Source organism: Salmo salar, chromosome 23, assembly GCF_965601325.2.
Source record: "Salmo salar chromosome 23, fSalSal1, whole genome shotgun sequence".
Taxonomy (NCBI): Eukaryota; Metazoa; Chordata; class Actinopteri; order Salmoniformes; family Salmonidae; genus Salmo; species Salmo salar.
The window spans coordinates 18,811,532-18,830,675 of NC_138313.1; the positions used below are offsets into that span (position 1 = coordinate 18,811,532).

The 19,144-nt window shown below is 40.1% G+C and overlaps 1 protein-coding gene across 2 annotated transcripts in view; it reads right to left on the reverse strand.

The window, feature by feature from the left end:
• The window catches only part of LOC106584154 (volume-regulated anion channel subunit LRRC8C), a 32,896-nt gene extending 15,410 nt beyond the window's left edge, over positions 1-17,486 (reverse strand). Inside the window, exons 1-2 of one of the 2 annotated variants that reach the window (XM_014169078.3) lie at positions 17,244-17,486; positions 1,980-2,122 (exon numbers count right to left, since the gene is read on the reverse strand). In XM_014169078.3, the coding sequence (XP_014024553.1) occupies positions 1,980-2,117 (138 nt within the window). In that variant the 5' untranslated portion in view covers positions 2,118-2,122; positions 17,244-17,486. Of the gene's footprint in view, positions 1-1,979; positions 2,126-17,243 lie in introns of both variants that reach the window. The other variant, XM_014169080.3, reaches the window with a different exon arrangement.
• Positions 17,487-19,144: the final 1,658 nt, after the last annotated feature.

Here is a 19,144-nt window from a genome sequence, read left to right on the forward strand (position 1 = left end):
GAACTTGATAGAACTAAAAATGCATGTATTGTCTAACAATGTCCTAGGAGTGTCATCTGATGGAGATTGTCAAAGGTTAGTGCATAACTTTAGCTGATTTTATGGTTTTGGTGACGCCTGTCTTTGAATTGACAAAACATTACACACAGCTATTGTCAATGTACTCTCCTAACATAATGTAACTTTATGCTTTCGCCGTAAAACCTTTTTGAAATCGGACAACGTGGTTAGATTAAGGAGATGTTGATCTTTCAAAGAGTGTAAGATAGTTGTATGTTTGAAAAATTAGAATTTTGACATTTATTTGGTTTCAAATTTGCCGCTCTTGAAATGCACCTGCTGTTGATAGGGTGCACCACGGGTGGCACGCTAGCGTCCCACATAGCCCCAAGAGGTTAAGGACTTCATGGTCTAATTGCTGCAAAAAAAGCACTACTAAAGGACACCAATAAGAAGACTTGCTTGGGCCAAGAAACATGAGCAATGGACATGAGACCAGTGGAAATCTGTCCTTTGGTCTGATGAATCCAAATGTGATTTTTGGTTCCAACCACCATGACTTTGTGAGACTTAGAGTAGGTGAACAGATGATCTACGCATGCGTGGTTCCCACCATGAAGGAGGAGATATGATGGTGCTTTCCTGGTGACATTGTCAGTGATTTATTTAGAATTCAAAGCACACTTAACCAGCATGGCCTCCATAGCATTCTGCAGCGATAGTCCAAACCAGATGGGATGGCGTATCATTTGTTTATCAACAGGAGAAGAGAGTCAAGGAGAGTGAAGGAAAAGCAGCCAACCAGTGCTCAGCATATGTGGGAACTCCTTCAAGACTGTTGGAAAAGCATTCCTCATGAAGCTGGATGAGAGAATGCCAAGAGTGTACAAAGCTGTCATCAAGACAAAGGGTTCCTACTTTGAAGAATCTAAAATATATTTTGATTTGTTTTTGGTTAAAATATGATTCCATATCTGTTACAGTGAGAGTGAAGGAAAAGCAGCCAAAAAAGTATTTGATCCCCTGCTGATTGTGTAAGTTTGCCCACTGACAATGAAATGGTCAGTCTATAATTTTAATGGTAGGTTTATTTGAACAGTGAGAGACAGAATAAAAACAAAAAAATCCAGAGAAACGCATGTCAAAAATGTTATAAAATGACTTGCAATTTAATGAGGGAAATAAGTTTTTGACCCCTCTGCAAAACATGACTTGGTACTTGGTGGCAAAACCCTTGTTGGCAATCACAGAGGTCAGACGTTTCTTGTAGTTGGCCACCAGGTTTGCACACATCTCAGGAGGGATTTTGTCCCACTCCTCTTTGCAGATCTTCTCCAAGTCCTTAAGGTTGAGGCTGACGTTTGGCAACTCGAACCTGGCAGATGACCTGGCATCTACAATCACCCGACCTCAACCCAATTCAGGTGGTTTGGGATCAGTTGGACCGCAGAGTAAAAGAAAAGCAGCCAACAGTTGCTCAGCATATGTGGTAACTCATTGAAGACTACTGGAAAAGCATTCCAGGTGAAGCTGGTTGAGAGAATGCCAAGCATGTGCAAGGCTGTCAAGGCAAAGGGTGGCTACTTTAAAATATCTCAAATAGAAAATATATTTTCGTTTGTTTACACTTTTTCGGTTACTACATGATTCCATGTGTTATTTCATAGTTTGTCTTCACTATTATTCTACAATGTTGAAAATGGTACAAATAAAAACCCTTGAATGAGTAGGTGTGTCCAAACTTTTGACTGGTATTATAGTTTTAAAGAAACAAAAAATAAAATAAAATATGGCTGTTCTGTACACAGAACACAAGGCAGACTTAACTACAATAGTAAAACTTACTCAGTTTTGCCCTCTGGGTATAGGTTTATGCTCTAAAATGTTTAGAACGTATGCACCTCTTAGGAACAATTGTTTGTCCATAGATAGTCAGGCTTTTTATGTTAGAGCTTTTGAAGCTGTTGGATGCTACTGACCTGTAGGGTGCATCCGAACACTCCGATCATTAGCATGACCACAGAGAGGTAGTCTGTGAACACATCCCACCAGGGCTTCAGAACCCGGAACTGTGGCTGCTGTTCCGAAAACTGTCGGAACTCCGTCACAGGAATCATGGCTCCTGCTGGGACAGAGATGAAATGTAGGGATTGTTTGTAAACAATGTATAGCTTCAAAATATGTTTAGTCCTTATATGTGCCAGTTATTACAAACATAACTGCCTTTATGAATTTAAGAGTGGTGACATTTCTCCATCCCCATCCCTTAGCTTTAGAGCAAGTGGCAGGGCTGCCTTTTGGTTGAAAAACAAATAAAGAATTGTGCCCTTAAGCCTCCATTTAAATCCCCTTGTCACATTCCTGGAGTATCACCACCATATAGGTTCAATATGGCCAGCTTCCAGACTAGTTGACAATGCAGGGGGAAATCCTTCACAAGACGACACTAGGAACGAAGTTGACGTTAAGCATTGCCTTCCGTACAACCAGTCTGTCTATTATTTGTCAAACAAACCAGCCCTGCCAAAATACAGCAGGCCCCAATATGGCCATGTTTGTTTTACATTCAATTAGGACCACACAAGACCTTTCACTGGAACTGTGAATCAAAGTTTCCTTTCGGTGTGGGGTTTGATGGATTTCAACTCTGCTTCCTATCATGCGGTCAAACATGACAAAAAAAACTATTGTAGCTAATGGTGTATAATTCCCTTTGATACAGTTAAAGATTTGAATGTACAACAAAAAAACTCACTGGTTTGATGTACCAATACACAGAGGAAAGCCTCACTTTTGGCAGTTGGTTCAGATCAATTTTGTGGCTGGCATAGACAAAACAATCTGCCTGTTAGGATGGATAACTGAATCAGTCTAAAGCAGCATAATATATGGAGTAATCTCAGTTAACCCAGACTTAAGTCTCACATGATTGGTCAGCTGCTTGATTAAGTTCTGGATCCATACGTGAGAACAGAGATGAAGAGACGCTAGAACGAGGAGTGGAACCGGCACGAGCAGCTCCACCCTCTCTATTTGCAAGTTAATGGCCGAATGTACCCTCCCGAAATGTGAAAGACGCTAACGCCTGTAAAATCGTGATTTTTCCAAATAACCAGTGACGAAAAACCCAACACCGGAATTACTGCTGCTTGTTATCCCACAGTACCAATTATGTTTATGGAGATCTGGCCACGAGAGAATGTAAATGGAGCAATGCTTTAGCATCAAGGCCTTATAAACATATGCCTATCATGTCTACAATGACTTTACTATCCCGGATTGAAAAAGAGCACCACCAACTGGTAGTGGTCTCTGAAAGATGTGCCAGTTAAATATAGGTACAATTGTCCTGGCACCTCTGTTAGGTGTGGTAATGACTAATAAGAGAAGAAAGTACAGAAAACTCTTTATTGCAAACACTTAAAGATGCACTATGCAGAAATCCCTCCACCACTTCCTGGTTGCTAAAATTCTAATAGCCTAATTTCAGTTTGTGTGACAAAAGCAAGTAGTGTCTAAAGCGCAGTGATCTTTTATTTTCCATAACCAAAAATAAAGTATTTTCAGCTGTTTGATGCTAGTGTACAAAACCGAAAGTAAGACGCAAAAAACGAAACTTAATTAAGAACAGAAATAACTCACAGAACTATTCAAATTTTAGCTACATCTTCTTAGACTGCTTTCAATGAGAATGACATATCTATAACTCAAATTTCTATGTGAATTTGGTCAGGTCGCCCAAAATCTTACATATTGCCGCTTTAAGACACACCAACATAGCAAGAGGGGACTAGTAGAAGTGATAGTGGTTTCTCTAATAAAACAGAAGATAGAGAGTATGTAGAATAGGCTAAACATAGCACTCATTATAAAACACAGCAGTGGGCAAGCACGCTAGGCTAGACCAGGGTTTTTAGGCTAGGCACAATACAAGGCATACAGGGAAGCTATAATTTGCAAGGCTAACAGTGATGGCCAGCAGGGCAATGTAAAGTGACCAAAAGGGCTATCACTGCACACAGTATACAATAACAAGGCCATGGGAACAGGCAAAGATCAGGCACTACCTTTGTAGAATGGGAGGGGCATGTGCTCTGCAAAGTAGCCTGGGAGTACAATTTCCCCAAAAATGTTTTTTTTTGTATACATTTGTCATTCTGAACCCACTGCCCGCAAGTAGTCATTAAATTCTCATCTATACTTCAGAACCAAATACTTGCACGTCTTGATTGTTAACCAATGACCAATCAGCATTGGCAAGCAAAGGCGGACCAGATTACTATACAGATTACTGACCAAAAATAATTGTTTTTTTCCCCTCCAGTTTTGCCTGGCAAAAACAGAGTAGGCCAACATTTATCATCCATACAAAATAAAGTTTAGCATCTACTACTGACTCATCTTTGCCAGAACAATAGGCTACCTGTCAATTTGAGTTAACATTTTCATATTTCAGATCGGCCTAGTTTGGGTTCCTATTGGCGATATAATATGCTTAAAGATAAGCAGCTGTAACGTCGCACTGCCTTCAATATTACGGGATGAAAACGTAATAAATTCACCAGAATATGTTACGATATTTGTGAGGAAGAACAGGGCTACCCGGCTGGCAACGAGCGCTCTGCAGGCAGGCTGCCCTCCAAAAAGTGATGGTGCAGTGCAGACCGAACATGCTTTCCATCCGATCCTGCACCCTCCACTACAAGTAGGCCGTATGATTTTGCTTGTTCTGGACTCCAAGTACTCAGATTACTTCATATGTTATTGTGTTACAAAGTGGGATAAAAATGTAATGGTATTTTTGTCAACAATCTACACAAAATACTCTAATGTCAAAGTCGGAGATATATATATTTTTTAAAGATAAATAACAATTTTAGCTGCAATATGTAACTGTTTCAGCAACCAGACCAAATTCATAAAAAAATATGTTTTAAAGACGTGGCAGTCTCATTGAAAGCATGTCTAAGAAGCAGTAGATCTGTTCTATGTGCCCCATTTCTATAGTTCCCGGTCTTAAGTATCATCTTTGTGCTTTTTTTTTTTTTTTTTTTTTTTTTTACATTCGGTTTTGAACACCAGCTTCAAACAGCTGAAAATAAGATATTTTTGGTTATGGAAAATATATTTCAAGGCAGTTTAGATGGTACAATGATTCTCAACACTATAAATTAGGCAAACTATTAGAATTTCAGCAACCAGGAAATGGCAAAGAAATTTCTGTATAGTTCATCTTTAAATAGTCATTGCATAAGTATTCAGCTCCCTGACTGAATACATGTTAGAAACACCGTTGGCATTGATTACAGTTGTGGGTCTTCTTGGGTAAGACTATAAGAGCTTTGCAAATCTGTATTGTCCATTATTCTTTTGAAAATTCTTCAAGATGTTGGAACATGGCTAGACAGACATTTAAGTCTTGCATATATTTTCTAGCAGACAAGTCCATTTTAACTTAGCTACTCAGGAACATACACTGTCTGCTTGGTAAGCAACTCCCATGTAGATCTGACCTTGTGTTGTAGGTTATTGTTCTGCTGAAAGGTGAATTCCTCTCCCAGTCTCTGGTGTAAAGCAGACTGAAGCAGGCTTTCCTCCAAGATTTTGCCTGTGCTTAGCGCTATCATTTATTTTTATCCTGAAAAACTCCAGTATTTGCAAATGTCAAAGCATACCCTTACCATGATGCAGCATCCACCATGCTTTAAAATAAAGAGGCAGTTACTCAAAGATCTGTTGGATTTGCCCCCAAAATGCATGTTATGAAATATTTGTATGTATATTTGTATTCTTTTCACTCTGTCATTTAGGTCATTATTGCGGAGTCACCACAATGTTGTTGAGCCATCCTCAGTTCTCCCTTTACAGCCAATAAACTCTGTAGTCATTTTAAAATCAGTGACCTCATAGTAACATCCCTGAGCAGTTTCCTTCCTGTCCTGCAGCTCAGTTCAGAAGGACAACTATCTTTGATGTGTCTGGGTTGTTTAATACATAATCCACAGCATAATTATTATACATGACCATACTTAGAGATATTCAATGTCTGATTTGTTATTGTTACCCATCTACCAATCACTGCCCTTCTTTATTAGGTTTTCAAAAAGCTCCCTGGTCTTTGTACACTGAACAAAAATATAAACACAACATGTAGTGTTGATCCCATGTTTCAGGAGCTGACATAAAAGATCCCAGAAATTCTTAACATGCACAAAAAGATTATCAAATTTCACATATTTATTTACATTCTTTGTTAGTGAGCATTTCTCCTTTGCCAAGATAATCCATCCACCTGACAGCTGTGGCATATCAAGAGGCTGATTAAACAGAATGATCATTACACAGGTGCACCTTGTGCTGTGGACAATAAAAGGCCACTAAAATATGCAGTTGTGTCACACAATGCCACAAATGTGCCAAGTTGAGGGAGCAAGAAATTGGCATGCTGACTGCAGGAATGTCCACCAAAGCTGTTGCCAGAAAATTGAACGTTCATTTCTCTACCACAAGTCGCCTCCAAAGTCATTTTAAAGAATTTGAGATCTGTATTCCCAGTCATGTGAAATCCAGAGATTAGGGCCTAATGAATTTATTTAAATTGAGCGATTTCCTCATATGAACTGTAACTCAGTAAAATCAATGAAGTTGTTCAATACTTGACTGAGGGACCTAAGAGATGTATGTATTGGGGAAAGCAGAAGTGTTAGTCATTCATAAAGCATGTCACAGAGTGAGTCCATGTAACTTATTGTGATTTCTTAAGCCAAATGATAGGCTACATTGGTAATGACAGGCTACATTTGCACAGCAATTGTGCGTGCACATGCGCACACACACAATCGCTGTGCAAATGTAGCCTGTCATTACAGCCATAAATGGTGATGCATTTTCAAAACGCAAGATAAGCTACATAAATAAACTGAGTTTCACACCTGCATTTGGAGCTGACATACATTCATGTTAGCAGCCAATATCGGCTAGCGATATACAGTGCCTTGCAAAAGTACTCAGACCCCTTGGATTTCTTCACATATTGTTACAAGGTGAGATTCAAAATGTATTTTCTCAACAATCTACACAAAATAAAAGTGTAAGATTTGTTGTTGTTGATCAATACAATTTCATACCTAAAATATTGTAATTGTTTAGGTATTCAGCCCCTTTGTTAAGGCAAGCCATTAGTTCATGAGTAACATTTGGCTTAACAAATCACAATAAGTTACATGGACTCACTCTGGGGGGGGGGGGAGACACATGTTTTGTACCACTCCTTTTTGGGGGTCATCCACTGGGAAACATGGTAGTAACAAATGGAGTTGGGTAGGATACAGTAATGGTAGGCTGCAGTATTTCTTTAACATTGTTAATAAGTGCAGCATTTATTCTAGTTGAAAATAGTTTGCTAAACACTTTACTCAGATTGTGCTGCTTTAGCCTCTTGTAATAATTGCCCAATGAGTCTGACCGTGGTTGCGGGGAGAAAACATTTTGCGTGCCCTTTTTTTGTTTCAGCACATGCCCCCCAAAATGTCTGTGCACAGCCCTGCACGGGAGCAGCCATCTTAGGTTACATAACAACACCTCGGCCATCTTGAGGCATATAGTAGCAATGACCGAGCCTGTACTGGTTGGTCTAAACATAAACAAGCAGGTTTCAATACACCCAAACCCAGTGAAGTCCACTTACTATATCATGGATGCACTAACACTAGCGTGTTGTCAGAGTCCAGGGCTTCAAGAGAAAGGTCCATTGGTTGTCGTCCCGCAGTTGGTGTGCAGGGCAGAAGTTATCAGTGAGTTCCTCACTCTGCCACTGCTTTCTGAAGATGAAAGAGGCAGGAATTGGGGATCTGTGACCCCAGATGACTGCCTGTGATTGGCTGACCCCATGGTCTGATATGGCAACCCTAGCAACCTGGCCTAGCAACAGAGGTGTGAAGTGCAAGTTTATGGCCCTTTAGGCTCCAGCAGGGATGGGGTGCCTACTTGGTGCAGTTGGACACATCTTTGGGATATCTCTGGGCCAGAGAAAGGGTTTTCTACACGGATGCTGCTCGTCTCAGTCTTTCCGTCGCTCTCCCTCTGGTCAGCTTTAGCAATCTGCTTACTACGAGTATCACTCTGAATTCTATCTAAATGATGAAATATAACAGCAACGCTTCTGTAAACACAAATAGGCCTTCCGTATAATGCACCATTTACTGTATAAAGCCCATTACATCAGAGTGTACTAAGTTTCAGCTTAACTGCGGGAAATGCCATATACAACTGACTGATGTTCTCTGAGGAGTGCCATCCACAACCACAAGATTACCCCCTTAAATAGCACCTATTGGGTATCCATCTGGTCTTGTCAGTGGGAGAGGAACATTCTTCAAAAACAAGACAAAAGGGATGTCAAATGGTTTTCCCAAGAGAATGCATTTACTGTATTTGGAAAGTTCTTACAGTATGAGCATGATTCTATTATGTCTGCACTTTTGTGCAAATGTAAAACAATACAACTCAGAATGGTAACCCAGATACCAAAAACTTTTCCCATGCTTGCCATTTCCCACTGCCACTATGCCCATGGCTATAAATTCCTACCGCCAGCGAGCGAGCGGAGTTTACCGCTCAAGACATGATTTGCATCTCCGGCTGGTAGCCTCCATTCAGAAGACAAGTTTATTCAGAAGACAAATGTATTTTCTCAACAATCTACACAAAATAAAAGTGTAAGATTTGTTGTTGATCAATACAATTTCATACCTAAAATATTGTAATTGTTTAGTGGCCTGCCGTCGGCAGGCCACTTTTGAATCTCTGACGTTTAGCCTCCACTCTGAGGACAGCTATACGCCCTAGGCAAACCATCTAGCCATGAGGTAATTCGAAAGACAATAGCCAGGAATTTCTCGACTCTCAAATTAGGCCTGCCACCCTCCAGCTAACCACAGCCAGCCAGAGGCTACAAACTGTTTTTGTTGTGATCTATAAACCTTCGCCTACATTGTGATTTAAAGTTGATTTGCCAATTTAAAATACAGACAGCGCATTGAAAATAATTAAGGATGACAAGTGATACAACTAATCATTTACAGTTTATAGCCATTAATAGCCTACATTTTTTTATCATTAGTTTTATGTACTAAGCTATATTTAAAGCCAATACCAACTGTTCCTAGCAACTGTTCCAGTTGCTTTGTTAGAGATGCCACTCGCTAAATCACTTCACACAGTATTGATCACTATCATTAAGGGTGAAGTTGTATGTAATCATGAAGCCAATTCAAGTCTATTGTATTGAGGCCATTAATACATTCCAGTGTCAGAGGAAGGCCCTAAAAATTGTCAAAGACCCCAGCCACCCCAGTCATAGACTGTGCTCTCTACTACCGCATGACAAGCGGTACAGGAGTGCCAAGTCTAGGACAAAAAGGCTTCTCAACAGTTTTTACCCACAAGCCATAAGACTCCTGAACAGGTAATCAAATGACTACCCGGACTATTTGCATTGTGTGCCCCCCAACCCCTCTTTTTACGCTGCTGCTACTCTGTTTATCATATATGCATAGTCACTAACTATACATTCATGTACATACTACATCAATTGGGCCGACCAACCAGTGCTCCCGCACATTGACTAACCGGGCTATCTGCATTGTGTCCCGCCACCCACCACCCCCCTCTTTTACGCTACTGCGACTCTCTGTTCATCATATATGCATAGTCACTTTAACCATATCTACATACTACCTCAATCAGCCTGACTAACCGGTGTCTATGTAGCCTCGCTACTGTATATAGCCTGTCTTTTTACTGTTTTATTTTTTTACTTACCCATTGTTCACCAAATACCTTTTTTGCACTATTGGTTAGAGCCTGTAAGTAAGCATTTCACTGTAAGGTCTACACCCGTTGTATTCGGCGCACGTGACAAATAAACTTTGATTTGATTTGACATTTAATTCCATTACTTGTTGATTGCTTCAAACTACGTTCAAATCTAAGCCACAGTCAATGTTGCAACTTGCAATGTAAATTTAAATGAATAGGCTGCATTGTTAAACTTTAGGATCCCATAGCCTTTTGTTCTGTGACCATAGATCGTGGAGGGTAAACTCAAACTACTCCCTTTTTACTGTCCTTTGCCAAGTAAATGTTACTTGCATTAGATATCCATAGGCTGCTACAGTCTAAGGCACGAGGACGTGTGGCATATGGCCAATATACCATGGCTAAGGGCAGTTCCTACTCACGACGCAACAGCAACATTATTAGAGTAGTAAAAATAAGTGTTGTCATACCCATGGTATACGGTCTGATATACCACAGCTGTCAGCCAATCAGCATTCAGTGCGCGAACCACCCAGTTTGTAATCTCCTACAACCTTACCAAAATAGAAACGCACACTACTTACAGTAGGTGGCAGCCCCTCTTAAACCCTCAAAGAAGAAGCTGGAAACCCCAATGTCATCAACAGGAATTTAGTAATCATACTCCCTCGAACGTTGTAGTAGCTTTAGAAAAATGGCAACGGTAGGCTTTTGGAACTAAAGAACAGTTGAATTGTTTGTATTTATCACCACCAAATGTTTTGAAATACCGAATGTATACTAGTGGCATGTTCGCTGGCCTGGATTTTGAGTCATTGAGAGCGATTCATGTTGTCTTTGTAAAAACTTGATGGAGATGTAGCTATATTTTTTTATCTTTCTGTATAATTGTTTGGTAATTTATTTGTTTAACATCCAGAGCATTAGAAAATGTTTCTAGTTTACTAATTTGTTCATGCACCAGATTGGAATGCAAAGCCTTTAGAATTGTTTTGTTAAATTGGCTGGCTTACCATTGCTTGTGACCATGCTAGCTGAGTTACTGTTAGCTTGCTAATGTTAGATGCTAGCTAACAACGCCTTTTTTTCTTCTTAAAACTAGTCGTCTCCCTATAACACGGACGCCACTCCAAGGGGCAAAGAGTCTGAATAAAAGAGCATTATTCCCTACAAAATATTTTTTTCAGATGTACTCTGTCCTGCTAAATACTGAAGGAATTTCAGAAGAGAAACAAGAACTTCATGTAATCTGTCTATCAAAAAGGACACTGGACACCCACAGCATCATCTTCACCACATCAGCATGTGGATGACAGCTATGAGGTATGTAGTACATTCACTTAGCCTAAATGAAACTATGATTATCTGTCCAGTTTTGAACAATATGTAATTGTATTGAAATGTCAACTAATTTTCCATGAGGGTAACTGTTAAACCTTGGTTTTATTTTTCAGAGCAGAAATCAAATGACTGCATTTCTGCCCTGTTTTTCTGCCAAAGACTCCAGCAAGTTAAGGTGCTAAGGAGTGAGCAAACACGTGAGAACAAAAGTTGCACATCTCTTTTTGGTGTATAATTGTTTTCAGGAGTGTGACAGTGATTAACCGTCACACACACACACACACTCAAGAGTTTATTTTTACTATTTTCTACATTATAGAATAACAGGGAAGACATCAAAACCATGAAATCATGTAAAAAAGTTCAATAAAATCAAAATATATTTTATATTTGAAATCTTCAAAGTAGCCACCCTTTGCGTTGATGACAGCTTTGCACACTCTTGGCATTCTCTCAACCAGCTTCATGAGGCAGTCACCTGGAATGCATTTCAATTAACAGGTGTGCCTTGTTAATTTGTGGAATTTATTTCCTTAATATGTTTGAGCCAATCAGTTGTGTTGTGACAAGGAGGGGTGATATACAGAAGATAACCCTATTTGGTAAAAGACCAAGTCCATATTATGGCCAGAACAGCTGCAGAGGATAAGTTCATTAGAGTTAGCAGCCTCAGAAATTGCAGCACAAATAAATGCTTCAGAGTTCAATTAACAGACTAATCTCAAAATCAACTGTTCAGAGGAGACTGCATGATTCAGGCCTTCATGACCTCAAATTGCTGTAAAGAAACCCAATAATAAGAAGAGACTTGCTTGGGCCAAGAAACACGAGCAATGGACATTAGACCGATGGAAATCTGTCCTTTGGTCTGATTAATCCAAATTTGAGATTTTCGGTTCCAACTGCCGTGACTGAGACGCAGAGTAGGTGAACGGATCCCACCGTGAAGCATGAAGGAGGAGGTGTGATGGTGGGGGGGGGGGGGGGGGGGGGTGCTTTGCTGGTGACACTGTCGGTGATTTAATTAGAATTCAAGGCACCTTTAACCAGCATGGCTACCACAGCATTCTGCAGCGATACGCCATCCCATCTTGTTTGCGCGGGAATATCATTTGTTTTTCAACAGGACAATGACCCAAAACACACCTCCAGGCTGTGTAAGGGCTATTTGACCAAGGAGAGTGATGGAGTGCTGCATCAGATGACATGGCATCTACAATCAACCGACCTCAACCCAATTAAGATGGTTTGGGATGAGTTGGACCGCAGGGTGAAGGAAAAGCAGCCAGCAAGTGCTCAGCATATGTGGGAACTCCTTCAAGACTGTTGGAAAAGCATTTCTCATGAAGCTGGTGGAGAGAATGCCAAGAGTGTGCAAAGCTGTCAAGACAACAGTCAAGGCTGTCAAGGCTACTTTGAAGAATCTAAAATATATTTTGATTTGTTTAACACTTTTTGGGGTTACTACATCATTCCATATGTGTTATTTCATAGTGTTGATGTCTTCACTATTATTATACAATGTAGAAAATAGTACAAATAAAGAAAAACCCTTGAATGAGTAGGTGTGTCGAAACTTTTGACTGGTACTGTAGGTCCGGGTGGTATCGGACGCTTGAGATGGATAATATGAATACCTTGTTAGCCTATCAACAACAGGCCAATGGAGACCAGGCTGAACCAGGACACCGAGCTCTAGGAGAGACTTGCAAGTGTGCTCAGAATTGTATATAGCCATTGCTTTTTCCCGGGAAGAAGCAAGAGACATTGAACTTTGACATTGTTGTCGCGACCATAGTAATCTGACGTGACAGCAGCATTTTCTAAATTCCTCCGCTCAGAATTATAACATAAGGCATTTATATTATATGCAAATAAACTCAGCAAAAAAAGAAACATCCCTTTTCAGGACCCTGTCTTTCAAAGATAATTCGTAAAAATCCAAATAACTTCACAGATCTTCATTGTAAAGGGTTTAAACAGTTTCCCATGCTTGTTCAATGAACCATAAACAATTAATGAACATGCACTCGTGGAATGGTCGTTAAGACACTAACAGCTTACAGACGGTAGGCAATTAAGGTCACAGTTATGAAAACTTAGGACACTAAAAAGCATTTCTACTGACTCTGAAAAACACCAAAAGAAAAATGCCCAGGGTCCCTGCTCATCTGCGTGAGCGTGCCTTAGGCATGCTGCATGGAGGCATGAGGACCGCAGATATGGCCAGGGCAATAAATTGCAATGTCCGTACTGTGAGGCACCTAAGACAGCGCTACAGGACGGACAGCTGATTGTCCTTGCAGTGGCAAACCACGTGTAACACCTGCACAGGATCGGTAAATCCGGACATCACACCTGCGGGACAGGTACAGGATGGCAACAACAACTGCCCGAGTTACACCAGGAACGCACAATCCCGCCATCAGTGCTCAGACTGTCCGCAATAGGCTGAGAGAGGCAGGACTGAGGGCTTGTAGGTCTGTTGTAAGGCAGGTCCTCACCAAACATCACCAGCAACAACGCCGCCTATGGGCACAAACCCACAGTCGCTGTACCAGACAGGACTGGCAAAAAGTGCTCTTCAGTGACTCGTCGCGGTTTTGTGTCTCAACAGGGGTGATGCGGGTGGCCCGTGAGTGAGGCGATGGTCAAAAAACCTGTGGCATGTCACGCGACCACTTTGGAGGGACGCCAGCCTCCCGATTGCTCATTGCTAACTGGGAACCCACTGGGCACAAACTGGTTGAATCAATGTCCTTTCGACAATAGAATGCAATGTAATGATGTTGAACTAATGTGGAAAACTGATTGGATTTGCAAAAAGCCAGCAATGTAAAGGAATTTAGTGATTGTCTTTTTTTTTTACCCATTTTCACCCTAAATACAATGAGATGGTTAACATACAGTCAGGTCCATAATTATTGGCACCCTTGATAAAGATTAGTAAAAAAAATACTATAAAACAATACAAATACTAAGCTATTGTATAAAGAAAAAATTGGGAAATTATATTATACTAATACAATTGCTCAGAGAAAGATACTTTGTTTAACAAGTAATAAAAAGATAAAGGTCAAAATTATGGCCACCGCTGTTTTCATTACTCTATAGCACCATCCTCTTGAGACGATAATGACACAGCCTTTTTCCTAAAATGTGCTCTTATGGACTGAACTCTTCAATTCAAACCACAGGTTTTCAACGGGGTTCAAGTCCAGAGACTGAGATGGCCAATGCAAAATATAGATTGTGGTCAATTAACCATTTCTTTACGGATTTTGAGTTATTTTCTTGCTGGAAGGTTCACTTTCGGCAAAGTGTCAGCCCCTTGGCAGAGGCAACCAGGCTTTTGGCTAAAATGTCCACGTACTTGGTAAAGTTCATTATGCCGTTGACCTTAACAAGGGCCCCAGGATCAGTGGAAGCAAAATAGCCCCTTAACATCAAAGACCCACCACAGGTTTGAGGTACTTTTCTGCATACGCTTCTGTTTTCCAACGCCAAACCTACCACTCGTATGCATGGCCAAAGAGCTCTATTTTCATGTCATCTGACCATAGCACTGGTTCCAATCCAAGTGTCAATGCCATTTATCAATAGTCAGATGACATGAGAATAGAGCTCTTCATATAACACACATTTTTGCTTTGTAGCACCTACATATGAAACATTTTGGAGTCTTGAAGGAGGCATGGGTAAGACCAAAATGTCATAAATATGCCAACTTTTATTAATTATTTCTCAATTATTCTTATATACAAATGTTTGTATGGAATCCCTTAATTAATGTGTATACAGTCTTCAGCACTAAACGACCTCTATCAAAACATGTCTCAAGGGAGCTACAGCTAAATATTTTAGTACTTACAATAACACAGCTGCACTGTTTTACGTCACGGGGGCCAAGCTTCCTGCCATCCAGGACCTCTATACCAGGCGGTGTCAGAGCAAGGCTCAAATAATTTTCAAAGACTCCAGCCACCCAAGTCATAGACTGTTCTCTCTGCTACCATACGGCAAGTGGTACCGGAGCGACAAGTCTAGGTCCAAAAGGCCCCTTAACAGATTCTACCCACAAGCCATTGGACTGCTAAACAGTTAATCAAATGGCTACCCGGACTATTTGGACTGACCCCCTTTTGTACGCTGCTGCTACTCGCTGTTAATCATCTATGCAGTCACTTTAACTCTACCTACAGGTACATATTACCTAAATTTACCTCAACTAACCTGTACCCCTGCACAATGACTCGGTACCCTCTGTATATAGTCACGTTATTGTTATTTTAGTGTTTTACTTTTTTTCTTACTTTAGTTAATTGTATTTTTATTTATCAAATGTTTTCTTACTTGGAAAAAAAAATAAATCAGCATTGGCCTTGTAAGTAAGCATTTCACAGTAAGTCTACACCTCTTGTATTCAGCGCATGTGACAAACAATTTGATTTCATCTTAAATTAGACTGTGCCAGTAACAAACCATCTTTAACCAGGGTTGGTCAGCATACAACTTTGTCTGAAAGTCCGCAGATTCTCCTCATTTCACTGTGGAGACTATACAGTACTACTAACATCTAACTGTCCATGACAACATTGTTTCTTTGAGGAGTTCCTGAGTCTCATGGAAATATTGAATGTACCTCGGCAAGGATGGAAGACGTAAACATTCACCTATTGAACCTGAAGTGTCTATATTACTCATAACTTCAACTCTATATGAAGTCTCAATGGGTGGTTAATTAATGCAACTGTAGCCAACTGTACCAAACAGTATACTCTATCAAAGAAAATAACTATGAGCGTTTAATTTAACTACGGGCGGGGCTTTAGACCATTTTTAGAAAATGGTTCCTCCCTTGCCTAGATTAGTTGTTTGCCTTGTCACCAGTGAGCTGGCCTGGCTGTCCAGGCAGCCCGGGTCTTATCCCATGTCTGGCTCTTCCTGACAGGAAACTGCAGATCTCTAACACACACTGGAGTCACTGGGACTGCCCAAAACAGACTATGATTGCTTTCAAAATGGAACCGAATACCTTATATATAGAACTACTTTTGAACAGAGCCCGATTGTGCCCTGGTGAAGAAAAATAAATAAATGGTACAATATATAGGGTGCCATTTGGGAGACATGCATGTCTGGATAGTTCACACCCAGTCCCCAGGATAACACATCCTGTCCAAGATGGGTTCATTAGTTATTCCTAAGGAAAATGGAAAAACACTGCAGAAAATATTAGACTCCAGGGTCACTTTGAGAGAGTCAGGGGATTAACTTGTAACAATAGGTCTTAAAATGTTAACAAAAACACAATAACACCAGACATCTTTTAACAATAACTTGTACAATGAAAATCCCAACTCGTATAGGCTACTAGTAGTACTACTACTAAACTGCATAATGCAAACTGCTGAGCCTATTGGCTGACCTTAGAGCCGAATTTTCTCCTTGTTCAACTTCAAACCACATACTAGGTCACAAAACTTTCCCCAAAAACCATCCCCTCTAGACAGGATAGAGAAACTCAAAGCCATTAGTAAATTCGGCTATACAGTATAAGGCTAATCTATGGTGTAAATTCTCGCCGTACATAAATAGGCCCTCATAGGCTACTGCTAACCAGTTATTCATATGGCCTGTGAAGCCATGGGGTGGAGAAGAATATTTTACAACTCATTTTCTATAATTTTCCGATTGAGAAGAGGGGGAGGAGGTGGGGGTATATGTGATATCATTATCCAAACTCGAGAAATCGCCACGACTTTTCCTATTTCTAGCCTTTAAACAAAATAATAAAACCTAAGATGTGTGTGTGTGTGTAAAAAAAAAAGAATTGAGATATGTGGCGTATGCTAAAACTCAATATTAACACCGTTCAGTAGCGGTGCCAGCAATGCAGAAGGCTTGGGTTACATGGGCTATACACAGGCGAAAGTTATCTGTATCGCTTCCCCGCAACAATGTGAGCTAATTTACAGTAAAACCCAAATACAGTCACAGACAATGTAACGAAATGCCTATCGTAAACAACATGGACCGTTACAACCAATCATAAATGAATACAATAACAAAATGTACCTTACCCCTAGTGATGTCCGTCCGAAAGCCTAGGTTCTATACAGGACGTCGATGGGTGTTTTTTAGGACAGCGGCGATCATGTCCTTGTGGATCTGTGCACGGTGCTCAGTAGGCCTACGAAAAAACAGTGTGGAACGTTCAATTAAACGTAAACTGTGTTGTTCTGAACGATCGTTTGAAAAAAACGTGAGGAGTGGGAGAACGCTATAAGCATGGCAGCTGCCTTTGAAACGTCACTCATTGCTTCAAGCCACACCCCGCCACACCCACCAAACGGTTAGCGCTATCCTTTGGCCGTCCCTACCCTAAACCTAACCTTAATCCCTATCCTAACCCTAATCATAAACCTTACCTAATCATAACCATTGTACATTTCGACTTCAATTGGGTAGAGATGTCCCAAGGATCCCAAATAGCATGGACCCTCACCAAATGGAGAGGGTATCTAAGTATGTTCAAGAACGTTGAAGAACGTATGTTCACGAACGTTGAAGAACGTTTTTGGAAACGTGTCAGTGCAAAACGTAACTCAACGTAGCAAACGTTTAATCGACCTGAACGCACCCCTAGTGTGGTCCTCCGCTTTCCTATATTTCTGACTGCGAGTTAGTGTAGTTAGTTCAAGGTTACTGTTTGTGATGCACGAAGACTGACTGACGCGGTTTGGCTGAAATGGCGTTATTCCGCTGCTCTATCGTTCGCTACGTACTTCAGTCAGACTGCCATCAATGAAGTCGTTTGTGGTGATGTAAAAATAAGGGATGTTGTACAAAACAGAGACCTGGATTTTGTGGATATGAATAATATCTTTAAGATTAAGTAGTTGAACAAATGCATAGAATCTTCTGAATCGTTATATTTCTTGATTCCTCATTTTAAGAACATTTGGGGTTTCCAATTTTCAACATTTTATCAGCAGGCACGTATGGGATGGAAATTATGTTTTGTGCTTGACTTTTCACCTCATAAAGCTATTCTGTGGGGGGAAAAATTATATCACTGTTAAAAACAAAAGGGTTTTTATGCAACATTGGATAAAGAAAAATATAATATTTGTAAGTGACATCTTCAATAGAGGTGGCCAAATGTTAAGTTATGAGGTTTTCTCAAGAGTCAAAGCCTTTCCTGTTCAATACAAAGAATATGGTTCTGTGGTTAATGCTATTCCCTCAGATATTTCCCAGCTACTGAAAAGTCAAATGTGTTTTCAAGATACATTTAGAGTAGAACCTAGTCTGTGTATTAATGGTATTGATATCAAAAGTCCCAAGTGAACAAATAAACATATAAGATACATTTTTTTTTATAGTAAAAGAAAGATCTCACCAAGAGGGAAATCCTTTTGGAATTCACAACTATCAGACATTCAATGGCTAATGGCTTAGCTTTGTCCCTTTACATTTTGTATTTCTAATAAGATAAGAGAGGTGCACCAAAAGATTTTGCACAATATGTACTCCTCCAACACAATGGTGTGAAGATTTACAGACATTGATGACAAGTGTAGCTTCTACAATGATGATCCTGAAACGCTGACACAGTTTTTTACAGTTGTTTGTGCACTATAAGATTTTTGAGAGATATGGCAGCCTAACCTCACATTCAATTTGTGCATGTTGGATATGGAGGAGTACATACTGAGTAAAACCTCTGAACCCTTTGAAATGTTTAAATAATGTCATGATTTTGGTTGGTACATTTTATATCCACAAAACTAAATGTTTTTAAATCAACCCCCTGCTTTAAAGTGTTTTTGATAGACTTGTTTTTATTTAAGTCTCTGAAATGTCTACAGTCCAATATTATAGCAAATTATTTTCTGAATCACTGTCATTATCACATTTTCTTTTATGTTGTCATGTTAGTACTTTATGTTCTTGTCAATTCTTGAACTCAATGATGTCT